The 23,641-nt window shown below is 47.5% G+C and overlaps 1 protein-coding gene across 1 annotated transcript; it reads right to left on the bottom strand.

Moving 5' to 3' along the window:
- Positions 1–2,340: 2,340 nt before the first annotated feature.
- Positions 2,341–23,513, bottom strand: LOC135817101 (uncharacterized). Its single transcript, XM_065330219.1, has 5 exons — positions 23,270–23,513; positions 20,252–21,166; positions 17,607–18,052; positions 17,198–17,352; positions 2,341–3,163 (listed from the first exon to the last, which is right to left on the bottom strand). Exons 2-4 carry the CDS (start codon positions 21,060–21,062, stop codon positions 17,233–17,235), a joined length of 1,377 nt encoding a protein of 458 aa, XP_065186291.1. The 5' UTR covers positions 21,063–21,166; positions 23,270–23,513; the 3' UTR covers positions 2,341–3,163; positions 17,198–17,232.
- Between the last annotated feature and the right edge of the window lie 128 nt (positions 23,514–23,641).

The raw sequence follows: 23,641 nt of genomic DNA, 5'->3' as shown, positions 1-23,641 counted from the left end.
TGTAGAGCTCACTTTGATGAAGCAGGCAAGGCTGTGAGCGCTGTGGCTCAAAGCGATAGGCCCTAAATCTTACGAGATATTTCGAGTGCTATTGTTTGTTGCGAGCGCTTCGTCTTCGATGAGTCCTGCCTCTTTCCTGGCAGCTGCCCTCCTATAGGACCAACCACGAAGTGACTGTACTCATCTGCAGCCGATCAAAGTTATATTGCACAAGACTGAGATATCGTTTTCGCCAAGCCAGTGCCCCGCCAAAGGCCATCGCCGTGTCACACCGTCGGAACTAGTTCATGATGAGAAACATCATTCGCGCGAGCGTGATGAAGAACTATTTCGAAAGACACCATAGTCTTTACCCCTGGGACGACAACTATGTGCACGTCCTGCAAGGGGAGAATGTCACCAGCGACATCACCGAAGACGACGGCAGTATTTCGGAAACCTGGAGTCAGCGGAGGTCGTCAAGCTCCTCCGCGATCCGGTACATGTACAGTATAGGTGACATGTCGACACGAGCGTGCGGAAACACAGCATACACTGTAGTAATGTTGCGAGAGTTTGCGGAAGGAGTCCAAGTCGGGAAATCCATCAGCTCCAAAAGCTACCTGTAGGTGGGCGATGAGACTCCAGCTTCAGACTACAACAGTCAGGACTTGTAAAATAGTTTTTGTGAAGCAGCAGATCGAGAAGTTAGCTGAAATCGTAGCTGTTGCAGTATGTCGGCGCTATGTAGCTTGCATTTTTTACGGAGAGTCGATCGCCACGCGAATGTTTCTCTCCTCACCGAGAGCTATCTGGCCTCCAAACTCCGTCAGGGTCTGCCTAAGGTACCGAAGGTCCTTTGACTAGCTGCTGGCAGGACTCCATCAAATCCTTTAGCTTCAGCTCGGCGAGCAAAAGTCTCTCTCTCCTCCGCCATGAGCTGACACACACAAACTGAATACAAAACGATGCACTTCACACGTGCTGGCTTGCACGCGTGCCCCCTTTCACGAACCCAGACAATCTTTTCGGGATTGGTCTATTGTAAGTCCTTAGCATAACAACACGCTAGCTGGTAGATTTACAATGATATGGAGGCGAAGTCGAGGTGCTACAGCTAGCTGTACCATGCGTTGCTTCTTGTTTTTTTTGTCGTTATTTTTTTTAGAGCAAAATTGATGGCCAAAATAATTATTTTGCAAAAAGACTTTTTGATGCGTCATCACTCACACATTTTAGTCTCTTTTACTGAGCGTCACATAATCATACAGTTCATACTCATAGTATACAGTCAGACCTCGCTTATCCAGTCCTCTTTTATCCGGATCCCTCGCCATCCGGAAGAAAATCTGTGGTTACCGATTTACAGCATATGCCATGCATACAGACAGTATGACTTGTATGTTCGATTATTCATTATGTCATTTTGCACACCATGAATGATTATCTAGCCTAGCAGCCTTGCATGTTTCTTTTTTTTAACCGGCTACATTGTGTATTTCATCAAAATGAACATTTTTAAATCATAAATTTGCTGAGCTAGCCGTGCATATGCTGGTTCTCAGTCACGTTACAAGGGTAAACGGCCACGCCTGTCGCAATGCCAGCTCTTTAAGCCTTTGTCTTCCTGTTACCGACACATAACGTGCCGGCCTGACGGAAAACTGTGACAAGCACACACACGCACTCACGCACGCACACACACATACACACATGCACACACACCCACTCACGCACGCGCACACACACACACACACACACACACACACATCCACACACACACACACACACGCACACACACACACACACACACACACATGCAGACACATACACACACACACATGCAGACACATACACACACACACATGCGCGTACACACACACATGCGCGTACACACACACACATGCGCGTACACACACACACACACACAAACACACACACACATACACACATACATGCAGGCACAGATCACAGCACTACCTTCTAAAATGAGTTCTGAATAGCTTCAAGAATGAGGACCCTGGTGTCGCCAGACTCTACATCATGTGCTACGAGGATTGACAATATCAATGTACAGTAGGTATCGGTTATAGCGTGGGTGTTTGAAAAACGACATTTGATTCTTATTGCCGATATTTCTTACACACGATAAATCACTTGTGACATATCATATGCACGTGCGACATCATACATGTACATGTACATGTATGCGCGCACGTTTGGCATGTAGACACGTACACATGATACACGTACACACGGATCAATCAGACTCGCGGTCGTGCTAGGCGACTGCGGAGCAGCGGATACGAGAGAAGTCGGAAGAAAGAGTCCGACTGGACAGAAAAAGTGATTCTCCAATGCTCCCTTGGACATAACTCTCTTTTTGTGTTGAATATTATTGTATTGAGTATGCACAGAGCACAGATTTTATTACTACAGGCGATACACTTTGCACTAATCTGGCATATTTTGCTACACAAAATCCATTCTTAGGGCTGATATATTCTACTACGCGATAATACTGCTTGCAAGAATAAATATACACATAAAATATGTGTTATGATTATGAAAAAATGAGTGTTCATTCTTGTAAGCAGTATATTCTTGTATACGACCACACTATAACCGATACGCACTGTATGTACATGCACCAAAGAAAATACATTTAAAATACTATTATTATTTGCATTTTCGCGTCACAGTCAATCAAATGATTGATAATTTCGCATATGCTGAGTGTTAGTAAACGGAAATCAAAACTGGAAGACGCTGATGCCAAAGAAAAGAAATGGTAATAGAATACACAGGAACACAAACACACAAACACAAACTCAACAATACCTTGATTTGGAAAACACCGTATCAACATGCATACTGCACTAGTAATAGAAGCACTACACTCTCACATCCATACTCAGTTACTCAGTTACTCAATTACTCAGTTACTCAGGTACTCAAGTACTCAGTTACTCAAATACTCAGTTACTCAGCTACTCAAGTACTCAGCCAACAGAGTGAGATGAAACAACACTCAGCACCAACTTCCTCAGTGTTCAGCTCAGCAGAGAAACGGGAAAGGATCGAAGACATCAAAATTTCAATCACAAATTGGACCTCATAATCTCACATGAAATAACAGACTTCCTGCACAAATTCGGCTTAGTATTCTGCTGTTCAGAGATATCTGAGAGAAAACAGTCAAACCAAAACAAGCAGCAAATACAATAGTTTAATAAATAATGGAAGGATCAAATGCTACGAGTTATGATCTACTGTCCACCAAGGTAACTACAGTGGAGATCATATCGGGGTTCTAGCCAGGGGGGGGGGGGGCACAGCCCCCCCCCCCCCCTCTGTTTGCGCGCCCATGTGAAAAAAGCTTGGAAGCGGAAGGATGGGATTTTCAGCCTTCGACCACTTTGGTGGTGGGTCTGATCTACTCACCTCCCACCGCTTTAGGACTTGCATCTGCGCCTTGATCTTTGAGGGTGGCGGCGTTTTTTTTTTTTTTTTTTTTTTTTTTTTTTTTTTTTTTTTTACTATTGACACAGCCATACTATACTGGAAAACAGGTGGAGAACAAAAAGAAACGAGGAAAAGGACAAAACATAGGGGATGTAGGGACGACGTGCTGATGTGCTGGGAGCAACTCAACCGACCAGAGGTCTCGGCGTCAGCGTTGCAACTAGGCATCGAAAAATGTGTGTGTGTGTGGGGGGGGGGGGGGTTGCACAAGAACAACTGCAAAACATACAGAAGCTAGAGAATACCACAAATAATAACTTGGTGCGAAATAATGAGAAGAAAATTAGTTTGGAGTTGACAGGAGGGCATGCACATCGAAACCACGCCTTGTCAACGACCCGTTCTTGCTCAGTTTTAACGACCACACTCAGCAAAAGAACAAAACAACAACGAAGCACAACGACACACCAACGCTGATGTGGCATGCATCGCAAATCCCGTACCGTGCACGCAGGCACTGGGTTGCAACAGAACAGAAGAAAGACGCGCTGCAAGCGTGCCAAGCAGCGAGTGAGTACGCAACGCTGTACTAATGCCAGTCATGGCAACGGGAGATAAATAATTATGGAGATCGATCCGCGCTTGGTTCGATCGAGAGCAGAGTACGAAAAAAGCACACATTCAAACTGTGCAACAGAAGCAGAAGAGGAAAACGAAAATGAACACTTGTCATTCAGTGAAGTGCTTCTGTCCAAGGGTGCTTGCACCCGACGGGGTGACAGCGCCCCTAGTCAGACAATACAAGGCAAACGAAATAGAAATTAGCTGAGTCACAGCGCGGGACTCCGAAACGAAACCGGTGAGTATGTAAATATTAATTGTTCGTACCTGCTGTACAACGTAACAATTGCTCAAATTCGTAACGTATTTTCAAACTAGCACTCGTAGAATTGTAGTGCGAATGTGCCACTCGATTATAGTAACAACAACAAAGAGATACTCTTCTAAACAAAATAATGACGCCCAAAAGCGCTAAATACGAAATTAAGAAAAAGGAAAATAATAAACCACATAGCGCTAAAGCTGCACCAAATAATAATTTAAATTATAACTAAACCGGGTGGAAAACCAAGAAATCATAACAAACAAAACAAACTAAACAAAAAAATTAATAATAAAAAATAAAATAATAAAATAACCGACGAGGAGACAACAGTCGTAAAATAGCAATGAAAAATATCAATTGTGCACTCATAACCATGTATAAACAATTAAAATGAAACAATTCCAGAACCTTTTCGTGTGACCATCATCAGTGGAACATTGTCACATAGTAAGAATCACTAAAACAACCAGTTATATAGCTAGAGTAATAAATAATAAAAGGTAAATGAAGCCCAATATCATCAGCAGAGCCGAACCAAGGAACATGACCCGTGCCACAGTCAGGAGTTCATCCGTAGAAGTCGGTAGCCATCAGCCAGTGTTGGTGCGTGAGGTACTTATGGACATCTTCTTTGAACGTGTGGAGCCGCTTCAAGCTGAGTGGAGCCCTTACAATTTCGCTTGGCAAGCTGTTCCATACTGAGACTACAGAAAACGGGAAGGAGCGAGAAGCATAGGCAGGTGCTCTCCTGTCCAGGACTTGCTGCAGCTGCACATGGTGCTGCTGGCCAGGAGGAGGTTGACTCCGGGTGCGCCGAGCTCCCTACATGGTTGGCTGGAGGGGGGATCATGGCGGTGAGCTGGGGTGGTCCTGGGATGCACTGGAGCTTGTACAGGTATACAAGCCCAGATACAATCCGGCGGTGGCACAGGCTTTGGAGAAGGGCACCAGGGCCAATAATGGCCATTGCACGTTTCTGTACACAGTCGAGTCGGGCGAGGTGGCTGGATGCAGCTCCCATCCACACAAGGGGAGCATACTCGAGGATGGGTCGCACAAATCCCTTGTATGCACAAAGCCGGCCATGGTAATCTAACACCCGGCAAGCCCGACGGAGAACACCCAGTCTCTGGCAGCCACGTGTCGCAATTGAGTGCAAGTGATCCCGGAATGACAGCTTGGCGTCAAATGTCACTCCAAGAAGCTTGATGGTGTTGGCTTCCGGAACCGCGATACCTCCAAACTTGATGTCAGGGACAGCAGGGTGTGTGGCTTTCGTAGTCATCAGCAGCTGTTGCGATTTAGAGGGCTCGAATCTGATGCGCCAGCGTTCTCCCCACTCTTCAAGACGCTTGAGGCTGGATTGCAAGGCGGCAGTCATGTCATGCATATTGTCCTGCGTGCGGATGAGGCTGTAGAGGGTTGTGTCGTCTGCAAAGGAACTTAGTCGCGTCTCGGGAGACAGGCACTGATCCAGGTCAGACACATACAAGAGGAAAAGTGTCGGGCCAAGGATACTGCCTTGGGGCACACCTGCTGATATAGGCGCCGGAGAGGATGAGTCGCCGTGGACCAGGACTGATAGTTTGCGGTTCAGGAGGTAATCCTGCAGCCAGTGCAGCAGGCAGCCACCAATGCCAACGTTCTTGGCTTTGAAAATCAGTCCAGAGTGTGATACCCGATCAAATGCTCCTGCTATGTCCACCGCCACCATGTGAGCGTACCCTCCATCGCTGACAGTCTTGACCCACTCAGTGTGCAAAGCAGTGAGGATGTCGCACGTGCCTCTTCCTTGCCGAAAGCCAGGCGCGTGCACCGTATGAGTTTTTTGGTGTCTGGAAACCACCTTTTATCGGGCAATCTTGCCAAAGGAAAAGTGTGCCTACTTGATTGGTTATCCTGCGTACGCGTCGATCGACGGGCAGTTTACAGTACAATGACTATGTCCATATTTCGAAGTGAAAGAGAGTTGCTTTGCATGCAGTTCAAAATACATTATTCTCTCTTTCTGCAGTGGAGAGTAGCCACAAAGAGATCGATCTCTAGCTCTGGTTCGCTCCTGGATTGGCGATGACATTCAAGAAATCCGTTTTGTCTCGAAATTTGAGTCAAGCACGCGCGATGCAAGTCAGTTCAAGGATATGATTGACGATATCTCCTTCCAAACTGTTGACTCACATCAAGATCTCCACAGCCTTTTGTTCTCGCTCATGTGCGCAGCAAAGATGTTCGTCAAAAACATTGTCGACTGGAAGACGTAAAAATGTGCGTCCATGATCCACTTGCGTTGCTTCAGAACGAAGTGCTGTTCCGGCCGCGACTCAAGGACGCGGGGCTTCGCTTTTCTTCCGCGAGCTTCCATTGAAGCAAGGTCCATAACTCTTTATTGAAATCATGTGGAACATTGCCAATACATGCTGAAAACTTTGTCATAAGAACAGAAAGAAAGATACGTCGACTGTAAGCCGTGTTTTGATGAAACAAACATGCCTGGAGTGGAGTGGACTAGTGAAGTACCATAGACATAGTGTTATAGATTGTAGTGTAGCCTGCAAGGCGGCTAGGCCTATCAAACGTTTACGTGTTCAATATGACAAACATGTAAAGTACATTGACTTTTGCACCCTCTTTTGCAAATACTTTTTGAAGTGCTGGTATGTAAAAGGTAACCCGTTTTATCCTGCTACCAGTTATACATGTACCAACATTTCCATGTAACATCGTCCCCTCCCTCCATTCCTCATTACACTTATTTCTGTCCTTTCTACCCCTATACCTGGTCCCCTCTCAGACGCGTTTGTGCCGGCATGATCTGATGATAGCAGTCGGACGAGCCCCGCATCTCATCAGCACCAGTGTTCATTTGTGCCCTGCACCCCTGATCTTGAGTCCCCTCCCCCCCCCCCCCCCCCCTCCTCCCTAGCCCTCGCCGTTATCTCCGACGGGATGTTCGGGGGATGTGCATGTGCACAAATACATAATTATACAGTGGGTCTCCAGAAAAAATTACGAACTCTAGAAACCCCCCTTTCAAGACTCGGTGCACGCCACTGAAAGCCATATTGACTGTCGGGCAGAATATTGAAACGCTCCAGATAATTCACAAGCTGCTTGTTTACTATGCTCTCCATTACTTTTGACAGGATGGATAGTAGTGAGACTGGCCGGTAATTGTTGGGATCCGAGCGGGGGCTTTTCTTGAAGACTGGAACCACATGGGCCAGCTTCCATTTGGTAGGTTGAACACCGTGGCGAAAGCAGAGTGAGAACAGTTTGGTGACTGGTTCTGCAAGCTCACTGGAACACTGAGCTAGGACTCTTGCTGGAATATTGTCAGGTCCTGTTGCCTTCGATGTATTCAGCTTGGCTAGACGGCGGCGTACATCAGCAAGCCGGAAATGGATGCGGTCAAGACCATGGCGGTCCAAATGCTGCATTTCTGGCAGATCGTCTGGAGAGATGTCATCATCTGCAAGGCTACACTTCTGGGAGTAGTACCTGGCGAGGCAATTGGCCTTGGCTTGGCGAGATGGATACTCTGTGCCGTCGGTGTCCTTCAGCAGAGGTATCTCAGAGGCACGTTCCATCCCAGCAGCTCTCTTCATGTTGGACCACCATTGCTTGTCGTTAAGTGAGCCTGAGCTGAGCTTAGCTTTGACACGAGCATCATGTGATGATTGGGCGCGCAGCAAAATAGCAGCTGTTTGGGCCACTAGGTCGATGAATGAAGCTCGCAAATCTCCATCATCGGGGTGCTGACGCCACCGTTTCCATGCACGAGTCTTTGCTTGAACTACAGTGCTGCACTCAGGTGTCCACCAACAAGGGTCTGTCGTCCGTACTGTCAGGGTCTTAGATGGTATAAACGTGTCCATTCCATCCAGAATTACAGTTGTGAGTTGTTCACATGCAAGTTCGGGGACATCGCAGACGACAGCAGCCCAGTCAAAGCTGCGGAAATGTGCCCTCAGTCTGCCCCAGTCTGCTTGGCCATAACGCCATACTTTCCTGCTTGTTGGCCGCTCCAGTACAGGAGTGATTTCCTGAAAGTTGGACAATACTACTTCCTCCGTTAACAAAAACTTCGTGATGGAATTTTGAGGGGCTGATTTGGGCACAAACTGCCGTGAAATGAGTCCCAATCACTTTCTTGGCCTTCCCTGGCATGCCATGACAGAGGTACGATGCAAGGAAAGCGACCTTTCACAACAAGCCGAGCGGAATCGATGGTTGCGCTGTGGAAACATAGGTGATGACAGTCATGGCGAGCGAAACTGAAATGCCACTTCTCCGAGGGGATATTGCGCTGCTTGGCCTCTCTACCACTTTAGCACTGAGAACGTTGAAGAGTGATAGAGAGCGATAAAATGGAGCAGCGAGCCCACACAATGAGCAAGTGAACAAGGAGCTGCTCCGATCGCACGGCTCAATGAAAATAATTCTGAACTGAAGTAACACGTTAGTTCTTGTTCAACCTGCGCAAAGCCCAGATTCGAATGCTGATGATGACCATGCATTCTTTCAGAAGTCTGCAGTCAGATGCGAGTCTCGTGGCTAAAGAAAGTCGACTGGATTTGCTAGCCGCTGCCGTTCAGTGCTGGTATCCATTAGAGAAAATGGAATCAGTTTAGCTGTGCCTTTACTCCTCGTTTCGCGGAGTTCTGGAGAGCGAAGATGAAACCAGGGAGTCGTAAAATATTTTTCACGACTCCCTGGTGGAAACGAGTAATCGTCATCGCGACGGATCACGCAGCTTGAAAGCAAACTTACTTGAACGGCGGCGACATCAAGCGGAGTGTGATCAAAGAAGCCGAGGCAAGGCTGAAACGAGCTGAACAACGACTCGAGAGAGAGATGACGACTCGCGTACAGCAGATGACGACTCGCATGCAGCAGATGACGACAGCGACGCAGGTCAAAAATGAATCGAGCAAAAGCGACGCAAACTGAACTCTCTGCTCATTCCGCCAACAGTTTCTCTTGTAAAAGCGCTGTACATAGGCTGAATCACCGTCGTCCAGTAATTTGCAGTCGATACAAACTGTTCTTGACCTGTTCTAAGCGTTTTCATATCCATCAAAATCCATCACGAAGTTTTTGTTAACGGAGGAAGTACACAGTGGTCAGAGCGCCCGATGGGAGATGATACTGCTGTGTGGACAGTGCCAGGAAAGTCGGACAAGACGAGATCCAATGTGTTTGGCCCACGGGTTGGCTGGGTCACGTGCTGGACAAGACAGTGTGTTGCGCTGATTTCTACCAAGAACTCCCCTGCGATTCTTGTTCGAGAGCTGCCAAGCCAGGACATGCTGTGAACATTAAAATCTCCAGCCAGAATCATGTGCTTCCCATGCTGCCGCATGGTATCTATGTTTTGGTCTAAGTGCTCGAGTAGAGCCAGATCATTGTCAGCGCAGGAACCAGGGCGATAGACTGCACCTATGACAGTTTTGCTGTTGCACTGGCCAACTGTGAGCCAGGCTGTTTCGAATTCAGCAGACTGGTACTGATCCAGATGCTGGTACGCGATGCCGGCTTTGATCCAGACTCCAATGCCACCTCCGTGTTCTGTTCGGTCTCGGCGAATCGGGCCACAGTATCCCGGGATCATAGATGCACTGTGAGAGCATTTATCCACTGTTAGTTTCGTCTCAGTCACTATGGCAACATCCGCACCTGAGAGCAACAGGGTGTGCTGAAACTCTCCGAATTTGGACAGCAGCCCGCCTGCATTGGTCAGGAGGAGCTTCATGATTGCTGGCTGTCTGCATTCAGTTGTTGTTGCTCGGCAGACTCTTGCTGCTGGTGGTCTTCGTCCAGTTTCTTGAGCAGTGGGCTGCCGGAGTCAGGTGAATCCCCATGCCGCCGCTTGCGGTCGGGAGGCGATGGTGTCAGGTCTGAGCTGTGAGTGGCTGAGTCCTTGCCTGACTTCTTCGACAGCACAGACTGTCCATTTCCCTTTCCTGGCACTGGCCCATGACGTTTTTCATGGAATGTCCACTCCCTCGCATACAGTGGTCTAGGCCAAACGTTTACAGAGGTGACTGTGGGGAGGGCATCAGCATCAACAGTTACTCTTCCTGTCATCATTCCTTTCTTGTTTTCACGGACACTGCAATCATGAACTGCAACTGTCTGGTGTACTGCGGTGGAGCGTGTTGTGATGAACTCGCTTAGCCGTTGGTCATTGCACTGGGAACTAAGATTGCCAATAAAGACAAGTACTCGCTTCTTGCGGTGAGGCTCTTGAGCCACCAACTGCCAAGAATCATCCTGGATGGCCTCCAAGTCCAATGCAGGGGTTGCGTTGGGCACAGGCTTGGCTGGCATGTATCCGGATCGACATCCTCCATGCTGCTGAAAGTCCTCTGCATCCGAGCACTCCGTGCCTGAGGGCCCACTGTCCTCGATCACTTTTTCGAAAGTGCCGCTACGCGATACGGCCTCCACGTGCGCTCCAGTTGTTTCCTGATCCTGCAGATCCTGCTGCTGCTTGCTTTTGCCTTTGGCTTTGGTACGGGTACGGCGTGTACGCTGGCTGTTGAGAGTATGGGTACTGCCGGGCAGCTCCGAGGAGGAATCCACGGCTGTAATGACGGACTTCTTTTCAAGGGAGACACGAACCTCCGCCTTCAACTCCACGATTTGTGCAGAGAGCTCATCTAAGCGTCGTAGGGGGCACCTCTCCCGGTCTCTAGACTCGCTGACAAAAGTTGTCAAAGTCTGCAGCAAGCTAACCACATTTTGCTCAATACCAGGCAGAGAGCAGAGTAGTTTTGTCGGCTCGCCCATTTCCAAAAAATTTAGGACTACGACTACGGGCACCACACTACTACTGCTACCTATTACACTGGACTACTACAACCGCTGCTAAGACCCTACCGGTACCTCCAGACCGGCCTGATGCCGACTGGGCTATCCAAAAGGCGAAAATCTACGAGCTGAAAAAAACGCTACCCTCACTCACCAACTCTCCCAATTTTTGGCGTACCAGCGGATGCGCAAAATTAGGTCTCCAACCGAGTCTCATGTGAACTGCTAATCTTTTTTTCTTCTTTTTCATGCAATTCATTGAGAATGCAGTCGAAAGTCACCATCAGAGGCACATTTGTCTGGGGCGAAGTCGGGGATTCGCCCCATACGTTGCATTTGGCTTAGCAAGACAATATTGGAAAGTGGAAAATGGGATACGAGGTAACTGTTTCCCATGCCCCCCCCCCCCTCTCCACTATTTAGACCTGGCTCAGTAGAATCCTGCATACACAGTAAGCAAGTGGGACAATAAGGCATGAAACTGACAAAGAGTACTGAGCCATTCAACGATCTGACACCTAGCTCCAACACATCTATGAGGTGCAAACTAGCAACCTTCCAACTTGGAAGGCTCAGGTCAGGAAAGGTCCAAAGAGGACTGTGGATGTGTTGGAGCTAGGTGTCAGGTCGTTGAATTTCTCAGTACTCCTTGTCAGTTTTGTGCCTTATTGTCGCACTTGCTGACTGCATAATTATGATCTACTTTCTTTGGTGGACAGTTGGACATAACTTGTAACATCTGTTCTTTCCTTTATTTGTCCATGATTACACATCCTAGTACAAAGTATTACACTGCTCAATCCACTCTCTATGGTGGCTGTCAAGTTTCTTTCTTGACGTGCCGGCTAGCTACATGTACATATATCTCTGTTCCATACTGTTACGACAGCAAGAGTACATCTACAGAGTGTAACTAACTTCAGCCCTCACCATCGTCTACACAGATTTCAAAAGCGTCGACCTCCATTTTGAAAACATGGCGGCTAGCCGCGCTACCCGTGGGCGCACGTGCCCCCCGCGTGTCTTCGAGCTAAAGATCATGTCGCGTACTCGACGCTACTCATTTTCTTGTCTTTCCCCATTTTTTTTGAAACCAGCTCAGCTTTTGCTTCGTCTCCAACTCCAAGCTGTAGTCTGAGTTTGGTTCTCTTGTCTTCTTGCAGCAGAATAGTGCAGACTTTACGGCGCGCCGAGCTTCTCCTAGAGGAGCTCTTTTTTAGCATCGGCAGACTGTCTATTGTAGTTTAGCTGTGTCCTCAGTCCTATCTCGCCGTCGTCTCACGAGCGCGCGAATATCGAATACAGCTGCACCTATTTTCTTGTCGTTCTTATTATTTTTCTGGCGAACTCATTCATCTGATGCTTCCTTTTTGAAAGCTTCAGGTGGCTGAGTTCTCCCATTAGCGACAATCATGCCGTGGAAAAGAACGGGATATTCCTCTCGCAAGAGAAAGAACGCAAGCTGGTTTTCCAATGCGACCAACCCTGCGAAGAAACAAAAGCCAGATGACGACCTAGACTCTAACAGTGAAGAGCAGTACCAGGAAGAAGATCCCATCGAAGAGAGCGTAAGTGGTGTTGATTCTTTGTAGCAAGTGGGAAAGTGGCCAGGTTATGCACGAGTAGAGCCGGTACATGCCAGGTATAATAGTACATGTTAATGTTTCCAGTCTAATTAATTAATTCATAATACGATAATATTCAATTTGAAACTCGGGTATTGAGCCAATAATAAAAGTAGAAAGGAAAAGGACATAATTATCACTTTCTGACTGTATATAGTATCTAGTTACAGTGGTGGAGAGTTACTCTTAACTCGTTTCCATAATTATGTCCTTTTCCTTTCTACGATAATATTCAATTCCACATAATTTTGTCTGCACAGCCAAATATCAACCCGTCATTGGAAAACGCCCACGCCGAACATATCCATCCCCACGAACATGATGAAAGTATTACAGAAGCCGCTCCGCCAGTTTCAGAGGACAGTCCGCACCATGACCACCAGTTAGCCGCTGCCGCAGGTAATTATAACTACGGTAATAATTATTATTGTATTGAAAATGTAAACTGCTGGCGATTGGCTCAATAAGTATAGAGGAACAACCATCAAATGCGCGAGTAATTCTCATGGCACATGCACCATAACCCGCTTGCAATTACCGATATATCAGTTCATACATGCATATTATTACAATCTACATAATCATGGTACGTGGCACCGTCAAGAGTATCAACCAGTTACATGGTGGTACATCCACAAACAGCTAACGTTTGGATGTGCTGCTTGTGAACGTACGCTCATGCGTGTCTTGTTATGTGCAGACACAGAGAAGACACCGAAACAGCAGCCACAGCAAGTCACGATCTCAGCGGACACATACACAGCACTGATACAAAGTCGTCAGCATCTGCTAGAAGCAAACGCCAAGCTAGAAGCTAAAGCAAAGTCACTCGAAACAGCTGTCGCAGAACTACAGGCGGAATGCAAGCGGCAGACGGATCAGCTGCATGGAGCACACAGCCAAGCAACAAAATTAAAAAAAAACATTCAAAGACATGAAGGCATCAACAACAACCCATGGCACAGCTGTTCGGTCTGCTGTAGTGGTAGAAGATGGAGTGCGCAAGCACACGACTGGTTTTATGGCTGGTGTGAGGTTCATCAAACATGCTTGTATTCTGAGCAACCAGAAGGCTTCGCTTGCTCTCGACTTGTTTGGCAATCTGCTCATCAAAACAAACAGCGGGGACATGGGGTGGGAAGTCTCGCCGACAACGCTGAGCAGATGGAACGTGGTGCTTGGTGAGGTCGACCGGCTGAATTTATCGCACGTCTTGGCCACTGTCGACAGTGATGTATGTCTTTTTGCTGACGACTCCAATAAAGGCCATGACGAACGTCATATCATGGGTGTTCACGTCTGGTCGGCGCAGCAAAACAGGCCAGTTGGCTACATTCTGGCCAATACCGTCATTGCCAGCAGCAGAGGTAGCGACCAAGCGTCAGCCGACCACCACATCCTAACCTCAATGTTCGGTGTAAAGTCAGTGGCAACTGTCATGGGCGACAACGCAACAACGCAGTCCGGTGCAAAGAAAGGTCACGCCGTTGAGCTTGGCAAGCTTTTTGGAGGAAAAGTTACTTTCATCGGCTGCTACCCACATATTGTGAATATCGCGCTGAAGACGGCAATCGGCGATGGCTTTGGCGGCAGAGGTGGAATGAGTGATTTTAACTTGTACCAGCTACATTTTAAAGTTGCTTATGTCCACCACCAGCACCCATCATTTTACAGAGCCCTGTACACATCCGAGGGCATCTGTAAGAAGGCACCCAGTTTGCCCCAGGAGTTTGTGGAGAGCAGGTGGTCCTATATGTTTGAGCACCTGAGGTGGTGGTGGCAGCATGGAGACAGCTGCATCCAGATGGGCAAGGCAGTCCTCAAGTCTATGCCTAAGTCGAATTCTCACTACGGCATATGGCGGGAGATCATAGAAATGGCCGCAAGTCCTGTCCTTGCCACGGAGCGTTGCCTCCTATGGGAAGTGTTGCACGACTTGCTGATGCCCGCCTTGTCTTCTTGCCACAGCCAGGATGATGAGCTGAATTTCACCAGTAGCTACCTCGCTCGGATGTGGCCAACCCGGGTTCTGCAGGATATTCGCCAAGCGTCGTTCATGACCACCCATCCTCACTTCGCCCTGACCCAGACCATCCAGTCAGCGGCCAGGCTTGACGCATCATCCCAGCAGGTCTTCCACAACGAGATCCTGCCTGCATTCACTTCTGCGATAGCTGCAGCCTTGCAGAAGCATGCAACTCGGTGGCTATGTGTCCCGCTACTGCTGTGTATGGGAGCAAGCACCACACACCGCACTATGTTTTGGCGCGCATGGTTGCGGGCCACCGGACGCGAGGCACTGATCAATAGTGCCCCGCTGGCGATCGCAGTGGAGCACTCAGACCTCCTCGTCGAGGCAGCGAACTGCGGTGACATGGACGCTGTCGTGGACACGGCCATTGAACTGGAGCTGGTGGAGGCGGTTCATGTCTTAACGTGTGATCCCAGTGCTTCTTGGCTGGATGAGTACGTCGTACTGTCGCTCCTTGTGGATCAGCTGCAAGACATCAACACCTGGCGGAAACGTTGGGAAATGGATCGCCCAGAGCTACTGGTGGACATCGTGGAGGTGGCAATGATGTCAGGCCCATCGTGTCCAAGTGCGAGTTCACAGCAGTATCTGTGGAGTTGGTGTGCCAAGCACATCTTCTGCCTGCCCGTCAGCAACGCCATCGCTGAGCGCCAGTTCAATATCGGCTCCATCTACCTCTCCCATAATGAGTCGGAAGAGTCCAAGCAAGCGTCTCACCTGTTTGTGGAGAACGTCCTACACAGTGATAGAGATGGTGAGGAGAGGGTGACCTCCCATCACAAGGAGCAGATGCGGGAGAGGTTGGCTAGGTACACGTCCACAGTGACTCGTGAGAAAATAAAGCAAGCGCAGGGTAACCTTGCCTCCAGAAAAGCCTCCTCTTCCACTGCAGGAAGGACACTGACGACTGAGGAAGTCCATCGACAGGCTCTGCAGCGTCATCCAAGCCGACCTGCGCATGCAGAGGATGTTGCGACCCTCCAGGAGAGTGGCCGAAAACACAGCGTTATATTTATTCCCACCAGGAAGGGTGATGCTGCTTCCGCGCAGACAAAATCCATCGTCTCCGCCAGCACATCCACTGATGCTATCGAGGCTCCACCCGCTGCAACAGCCGAGGCTGAAGTCGAGGAAATCCAGTCCTAATGCTGTAAGTACTGATAATCTCACCAACTTTCTTCTTTCTTAATAATTCGAAGCCTCCTCGTCTGCCTTGACCTGTAGCTAGCTGTTCTCAACAATAATTATTTTTGAAGCTTTCTCGTTCGAGAGCTTCTCTACAATCATAGATTTCGTAGCTCTGAACACTGACCATCAAGGCCGGTCAGTGTTGGCATCCAGTCTGGTTCTACATGACTACCGCCGAGTACTGCCTACTACTGGTATGTACAGTCAGTGCAGTGGTGACAGTGTAGGTCGATCTACCAGTCTACTGCACTGCAAAAAGCACCTGCACGGCGCGTAGATGCATGTAGCTGTTGTTTGTTTGTTTTTGCCGAGAAAGAATCCCTTTGGTCCTTTTCGCACTCGCGCAGGCAGCGAGGGCGCAGCACGGAAACTGGTCTATTGAATTCATTTCTTGGTCGATTTTGACAACCAATACGTCGTTGTTTTTCTTTTTTCACTGGCTATCCTTTCTCCGCTTCCGAATTGCGATGCTGGCCACTTGGAAAGCCTTGAAGTGGCACGAGTGGAGGCCGATTTGGGAGGTAATTTCCGGCCAAACAGCCATCAAATCGAAAAATTCGAAGCGGACAATCTGTTGGTATCTATCGAATGAAGACGTTGGCCAATAAAAAATCTTTGGAAACTACACCGTATCAACCAAGGAATTACGGTAAGTTTGAGAATTTTGGTACGTTAGGTGTACGCTGATTGGTCAATGAGCGCGACCGTTGAGAAACGGGTCAGTGACGCTTTGTACAGCGTTGGTGAGGGCTGAACTTGTTACAACTCTGTACATGGGTTTTGGACAGCGGAATTCGTCGTTTGCACGCGTTTCAATGATTCATGGAAACGTACATGTAAGAGTAATCGGAAGGGCCTATCGTCCGGAGATAAGATAAGATTGTAAGAACGCCACGACGACAATAGACTTGAGGAGATTTTGTATTATCCCCGGCCGATACTTAGACTGTGTATTCAGGTATAGTGTGGTCAGTTGTGACCTTTATCAGTGCCCTTTTGGCGTTGTGCTGCACTTGGGGGTTTTCCCCTGCTAGCGGACCGGGCGCAAACCGTGCAGGTTGCATACTTCAGCCTCATCAAAGTAGCCGAATCCACAACACTACAATTATTAGCGTTATATTTCTGCAATCAGCTATTGCGATTGCACCCATTGAAGTTGAAATAATAAAACTACACAAATGCATTATCTACCATTCTGTAAAGGCTTACCATCATGTAGACTATGACATCAGTGTGTATATTCATCACTGCTTGGAGGATAACAGGTCTTTGAACACGGTGATGTGATGAGGATAATTGATCAGCAAATCCGGGATAACGTGGCTGCTTTTCTGAGAGTGCCGAGCGCCATATTTGAGTACCGCCTATCAGCGTAGAAAGAAATAGTGGAGTACGCCAAAATTTCAGCTCACTCAGGAGATGGAAGTCTCTATAGTTAATCCATCACTGAATGCCATTTTAAGAAGGGTGATACTATTGGTCTTACAACGAGACTTGGGCAACAGAATGTCACTCAAAACTTTCAGTATTATGTGTAATCTGATTTTCTCCAACATGCACTGTAGAATCAAGACAGGCATCTGATCATCAAAATCAAAACACTAGCACTGAAACTCACCGGAATAACATAACATCCTTGAGATTTCAGTGCCAATACTCGCAGAGTATTATATCCGTCAGGCGTACGTACAGGATGACGTAGTAACTGAGTGTCACTCACACCCAGACAGGCCACAACACTGAAACCATGACGCGTAGCTGCAGTCATATCTACTGATACACCATTGTATACATCAGCTGGATAAGCATCAGTCTCCACTGGTTCATGGTCTTGGTTGAATATGCATAATGCCTGAACTTTCACACCATCAACCAGAGATATGCCAGTGGTGTACTTTGGGCCAATGAAGTATGACAGCATATCATACATTCGACCTGAATGCTGACTTGTCACATCCTTCTGGAACCGCACTAAACACCTGTCCATTATCTGCAGCCGCTGGTCGTTAGTGACAGGGAGGGTGTTCTGCAAATATAGCAGTTGCAGATGGCGAGGCTCGCATTCTGCACAGAAGCCAGAGCAGAGAGAATTGAGAGAAACACACAGTGTTAGTGACACGGACAAAGAAATACATTTGAGAATGCGAAAATGAAAACGTTAAGAGAAAGATGACGTCTGAAGATGATCATTGGCTTGGCCTTAATTGATGTCCAGCGGCGGATCTAGAGTTCAGCCGAGGGGAGGGCGCGGGTAATATTCATGACAGGGAGCCCATGCGGTACATGTATTCTGTACACATTACGACATAGCGGCTATTTTACGTCATAGGCTTAGCGGTTATGTATATTTGCTATTTTAGCACATGCACTCACTAGCGCACTCCCACTTTTTCAACCACTTCATTGAGGACTCTGGCTGTAGTAGAACATAGCCAACTACATTGAATTGTGTAAAGATAGTGCTTCAAAGCTCAAGACATGCTGAGATCGAGAACAATGGCAAAATAATAAAATACACGATTACTTGGATGGCCATGTCCAGCAGTAAGAATGGAGTGGAAATACATTAGCAAGAAAACAATCGTAGTGTGAGCATTGGGTTCGGTTTCAGCGTTTATATACACAAGCATAATAATTATGTCTACAGCAAATATTGGCATGTAACGTGTTCTGTACGATCATGTGACACAAGTCAGAATGAACGAACAGCCAATCAAGCAACTTCCGGTGCAGTCGGGTCTTACAACAGGAAACGACGGGGTTTGGCTTTAGCGAACCTGTCCAGCACCCGCTCATGGTCGATCGGAATGGCCTTGTGAACATTCCGGTTCCCAAGCATGTTGCGCTTTTCTGCATCGCTGAGAGTTGCACCGCCAATAGCTGCATCAACAGCATCCGAGTAACTTCGCTGCGTAGCAGTGCCACCAGCCACATTCGTGGCAGTCACAACGTCGTCATCTGCGATAGTTTCAACAGGTAAACGCTCCTGACTCGCATCACTACTACTGACAGTCCCACCATCGTCGTCAGAATCTACTTCGGATTCCATTTGGGGAAGATCAGAGTCTGAGCAGACCTCGATCTCGGGATCTTCGCGGTGGTCCGAATTCTCCTCCAAAGACGGATCGCTCGACTGAGCAGCTGACAAAGCGCAAGTTCGCTTCGCGAAAAATCCGTGGAGAGTTTGTTGGCTCCGTAGCCGCTTGGGCGGGCGGTGCGCCATCCCCTTCACCAAATTAGCTATACAAGTTCGTCAACTGAACACTAATTTCAAAACTAAAAGTCAACCAAAGTCTAGTAAGAGAACAACTACTCCGTATTCAGAAGAACTTTCTTATCTGACACTAGAAACTACTTGTCACAGCATATGCAAACACTTGCGAAACTGCCCATGTGCATGCACTAAAAAATCTAAATGTTTGAGGGGAGGGCGCGCGCCCACCGCGCCGTCCCCTAGATCCGCCACTGATGTCTGTGGTGCTTCCTTTGCCATAGGCGGGAGCTTGGCCTACTTGAAGCTGGTCTATATGGCCGAACCAGCTTGTTGTCTACAGCATTGAGTATTATGCTCCTTGATGTTTGTCTTGTTGAGCACTCTCGGTAGGCTGCTCTAGTGCTGCTGCATTACACATTGCCCGCTTCCTTTAGTATTTAGAGCACTCTGGTGCAAGAGCGACGAGCTATCTTTCATTAAAATGTCTGCGATGTGACCTTTGCACCATGGCCGGTAGCTCGGCTTACTTAAAGCTCGCAGCTGTAATGATGAGGAATATGATAATGTGGCCGAAATAGCTTGCTGTCTACAGCATTGGGCAATAATTATTATTATACGCGCGTCCGCATTTACGATATTCGTATGTGCCAAGAGACAGACAGAACGGGCAGAGAAGAAAAGAAAAAAATGCAAGATAGCAGACAACGGTGATTGGCACGTAACTCAAGTTCCATGAAAAAACCATTACTGTAAGACATGGTTTTATAACGATTCACAAATTTAACGATTGTCCAAAATCCATAGGTTAACGAGAAGATACCTTAACGATCTTGCGGTCTTCAGGCATATCCCCGCATAGCACATAATTATGATGCCTTAGTCTCAACAGAACTTACTAAAACGAAGTAATGTAATTCGTTAAATCGTTAGATTTACTGAGTATTATATGAAATCATGCCTGCATCAGCAGAACACACGGTGACAGAAGCCTCACCAGCAAACCTAGGCCTCTATTCACTACAAGTCTTATTCCAGAATAAACTACTTACTTTGTATCAGATGATCAACACTGATCAGCTTCATCAAGGCACTGCACTCTACACCAGACAGCGTACAGTAGAGAAGTAGTCCGAGTACTTCAGTATGACGATGCTTGGGATCACCTGACCTGTGTATGGTCAAATAGCGATTCATCACGTTTTGGGCCAGGCAACGGTCGGGTGAATTTAACATGAACAGTGCGTGAGACCACTGATCAACTTCTCTACATTGATCAAGACGCAGGACATCTAGTTGCTGTGCTAATAACTTCCTGAATTCTGGAGTCATGCATTGACACTTTGCAGCCCAGTGCACTGACCATCTGAGTTTGGGTTGATGCCTGTAGTCTTGCCAGACACCAGTAGGTAGGGTGGCTAGTTGATTTAGTGAAGATACTGCCAATGTGGTTACGTCAGTGTTCTCCTCTGTGATAAGAGCACATGCGTGCAGGATAGCCTTGATCTTGCTTGGGTACCGTAGTTCATTCGCATGTCGTTGGATAAGAGAACATTGGGAGATCAGCTCACTAGGTTGAAACGTGCGCTTAGTCACGATGCTGTCAAATATTGACTCAACGGCATCATAGGCATCACGTACTGTAGTGGGTTGACGACCAGGCTGATCTGATCTCCACCTACTACTGACTGACTGCCTGGACTGTGGTGATGTCTGAGTCATCTTGCTAGCAACACAACATAGCGTTGATCGGCAGGTTGACTGGGCTACCATGCTTTGTACTTGTACACTCACAGCATAACCACGCTGAGCAAACTTGCTCAATGTCTTGCTGAGATTGCCATATAACTTTGAAGCAAACATGTTCTCCTGGGGATGCTGTTTATTCAGTAGCACATGTGTGTGTGTAGCGTACAGCGTATGGAGTGGATTACTGAGGAATTGTCTGAAGATTTCGTACTGCCGGTCTGTAGAGAGTAACACACAACGCAACACACACACACACACACACACACACACACACACACAAACAGACAACACATCAGATATACATGCAATATCTACAGTCGTGCTGGATAAAATTCTGGATCATGAATAATACATTTCCATACAGCAGTGCACAACACAATTATATACTGCCACGTCATCGCCGCACACAAGCAGCCCAAGCACAGCACCATCCCCACCAGCTCGAGCTGAATCTCTCGCCATGAGCTCCTGATTACCATCTCCGCTCTTTCCCATACTGCATCGTGCCAGTGTGGAATAGACTGCCACAGGCAATTCTGGACAAGCAGCCAGCCCGGAAACACCTGCAGAGCTTCAAGATTGCTGCATATCGTCACCTGCAACAAAGTGACTGGTGCTCTGCTCATGACTGGTGCTAGCCATGCACATGTATCACACTGGCCTGCCACCAGTGGACGCAAATCATTACGTTGACTCTCTTCTAAAAGTAGCATAATAGTCATAACGACGATATGCCGCAGAACTCTTTCTCTCTCTATACTTATATCTCTCCACCTCTTCCTCTCTCTTTCCCTCACTTACCCATCTCTCTCTTTCTCTCTTTCTCTCTCTCTCTCTCTATCTCTCTCTCTCTCTCTCTCTCTCTCTCTCTCTCTCTCTCTCTCTCTCTCTCTCTCTCTCTCTTCTTTCTTGTGCACTCTCTCTCCTCTCTCTCTCTCTCCCTCCCTCCATCTCTCTCTCTCTCTCTCTCTCTCTCTCTCTCTCTCTCTCTCTCTCTCTCTCTCTCTCTCTCTCTCTCTCTCTCTCTCTCTCTCTCTCTCTCTCTCTCTCTCTCTCTCTCTCTCTCTCTCTCTCTCTCTCTCTCTCTCTCTCTCTCTCTCCGCCATTTCTCTCGCCCCCCCCCCTCTCCCATGGTGCTTGCTGTGTACGCCGATCCCGAGACCCTTGGTCGGGGGAGTCCACTGCATCTCACCAGCGCAGCTCATGTAGCGCCTACACACCCATTGTTGTCTTTTTGTTTCGTCTTCGTTTTGTCTCCCCTTCTTCCGTAGGTATGCGCAATGTGATAAAAAAAATACATAAAAAAAATATAAAAATTTTGGAAGGTCTACGTACTGTCCAGTACTAGCTGACTTCAATTAATTAATTAAAATTTCACGGTTCGTGAGACTCGGCCAAAGGCCCAGTTTTCCGCATCCGCAGGAACGCCACCACCCTCTTGGATCAAGGCGCAGATGCAGCTCCTAAGCGGTGGGAGGTGAGTAGATCAGACCCACCACAAAGTGGTCAAAGACCGAAATCCCATTAACTGCATCCATGTTTCCCTCGTGCCAGGCCACGAGTTCCCAACTAACTGTGGGTCGCAGCACGGCTGGAAAAAATCCTTCCGCTTCCAAGCAGGACTTGAACCTGGTACCCTCTGTTTCTCAATCATGGTCTTAGACCATCCCACTATGCCTGCCTGCATTTCTTTCTTCTTCTTCAACATGAACCAGATTTCATTGACCAACACTTACTGCCTCAATCATTTCAACCATGAAGCCACGGACATGACTCGCAAACCTAATTCTTTGGTGCTATAAGCAAAATGCAAATATCTGTATTATCGCTACATGGTATATTAGGTTCGACTTGGAAACAAACATGCCAAACACTTTGGAATTCCCTGACAATCTGGCCTAACAAAGGATGGATAGATGAGTCCCCTACGCTACAGTGCTGCTCAATGAAATCCAGTCGCGTCACTTAAGTTTGGGCCTTGCATCATTTCGTAGCCCAGTGTTCGCAGGTCTAGGGCTGCGCAACGCCCAGCACGTACTTGAGAAACTCGCTGACTGGATTTCAATGAGCAACACTGTACAGTCATGTACATGTACCCGTTCTGTCCTAGTTTTAGGACTTGTCAAACCTCTCGCCTTTTTCTCGTCGGCTGAATAGTCGGACAGTGTGCCCAGTTTATGCATGTCTGATACAACACAGTATGGCATTGCCTCATTGAAATCCGGAAAACACTCGCTCGAACGCGATCAGCCCAGCAGCCAACAATTGCTTCCTCAACATACATCATCTTTTTTGCACATACATGTACATCATTCTCTTACCTAAGTAAGTTATGATAGGCACTGAATTTCGCAGACTACTGCCGTGTACCACAGCAAAACTGTTGCGATTGTAACAAACTGTTATGCACGCATATAGCCAGCAATTTCTCAGCGATCTACGCCAGGATCAGGGAATATTGTACAACTGTCAACTGATGATATAAACAAGAGAACGCGACTAAGTCCTTAGCATAACAACACGCTAGCTGGTAGATTTACAATGATTATGGAGGCAAAATCCAGGTGCTACAGCTGTACATGATTCCTCTTGACCTTGTTGCTTCTTGTTTTTTTTGTCATTGTTTTTTAGAGCAAAATATTATTGATTTTGCAAAAAGACTTTTTGATGCGTCATCGCATTTTTAGTCACTT

The sequence above is a fragment of the Sycon ciliatum genome, chromosome 5 (assembly GCF_964019385.1).
Source record: "Sycon ciliatum chromosome 5, ocSycCili1.1, whole genome shotgun sequence".
Classification (NCBI taxonomy): Eukaryota; Metazoa; Porifera; class Calcarea; order Leucosolenida; family Sycettidae; genus Sycon; species Sycon ciliatum.
Note: the sequence above shows the minus strand (reverse complement) of the source record. Positions and strands in the feature narration are given on the sequence as shown.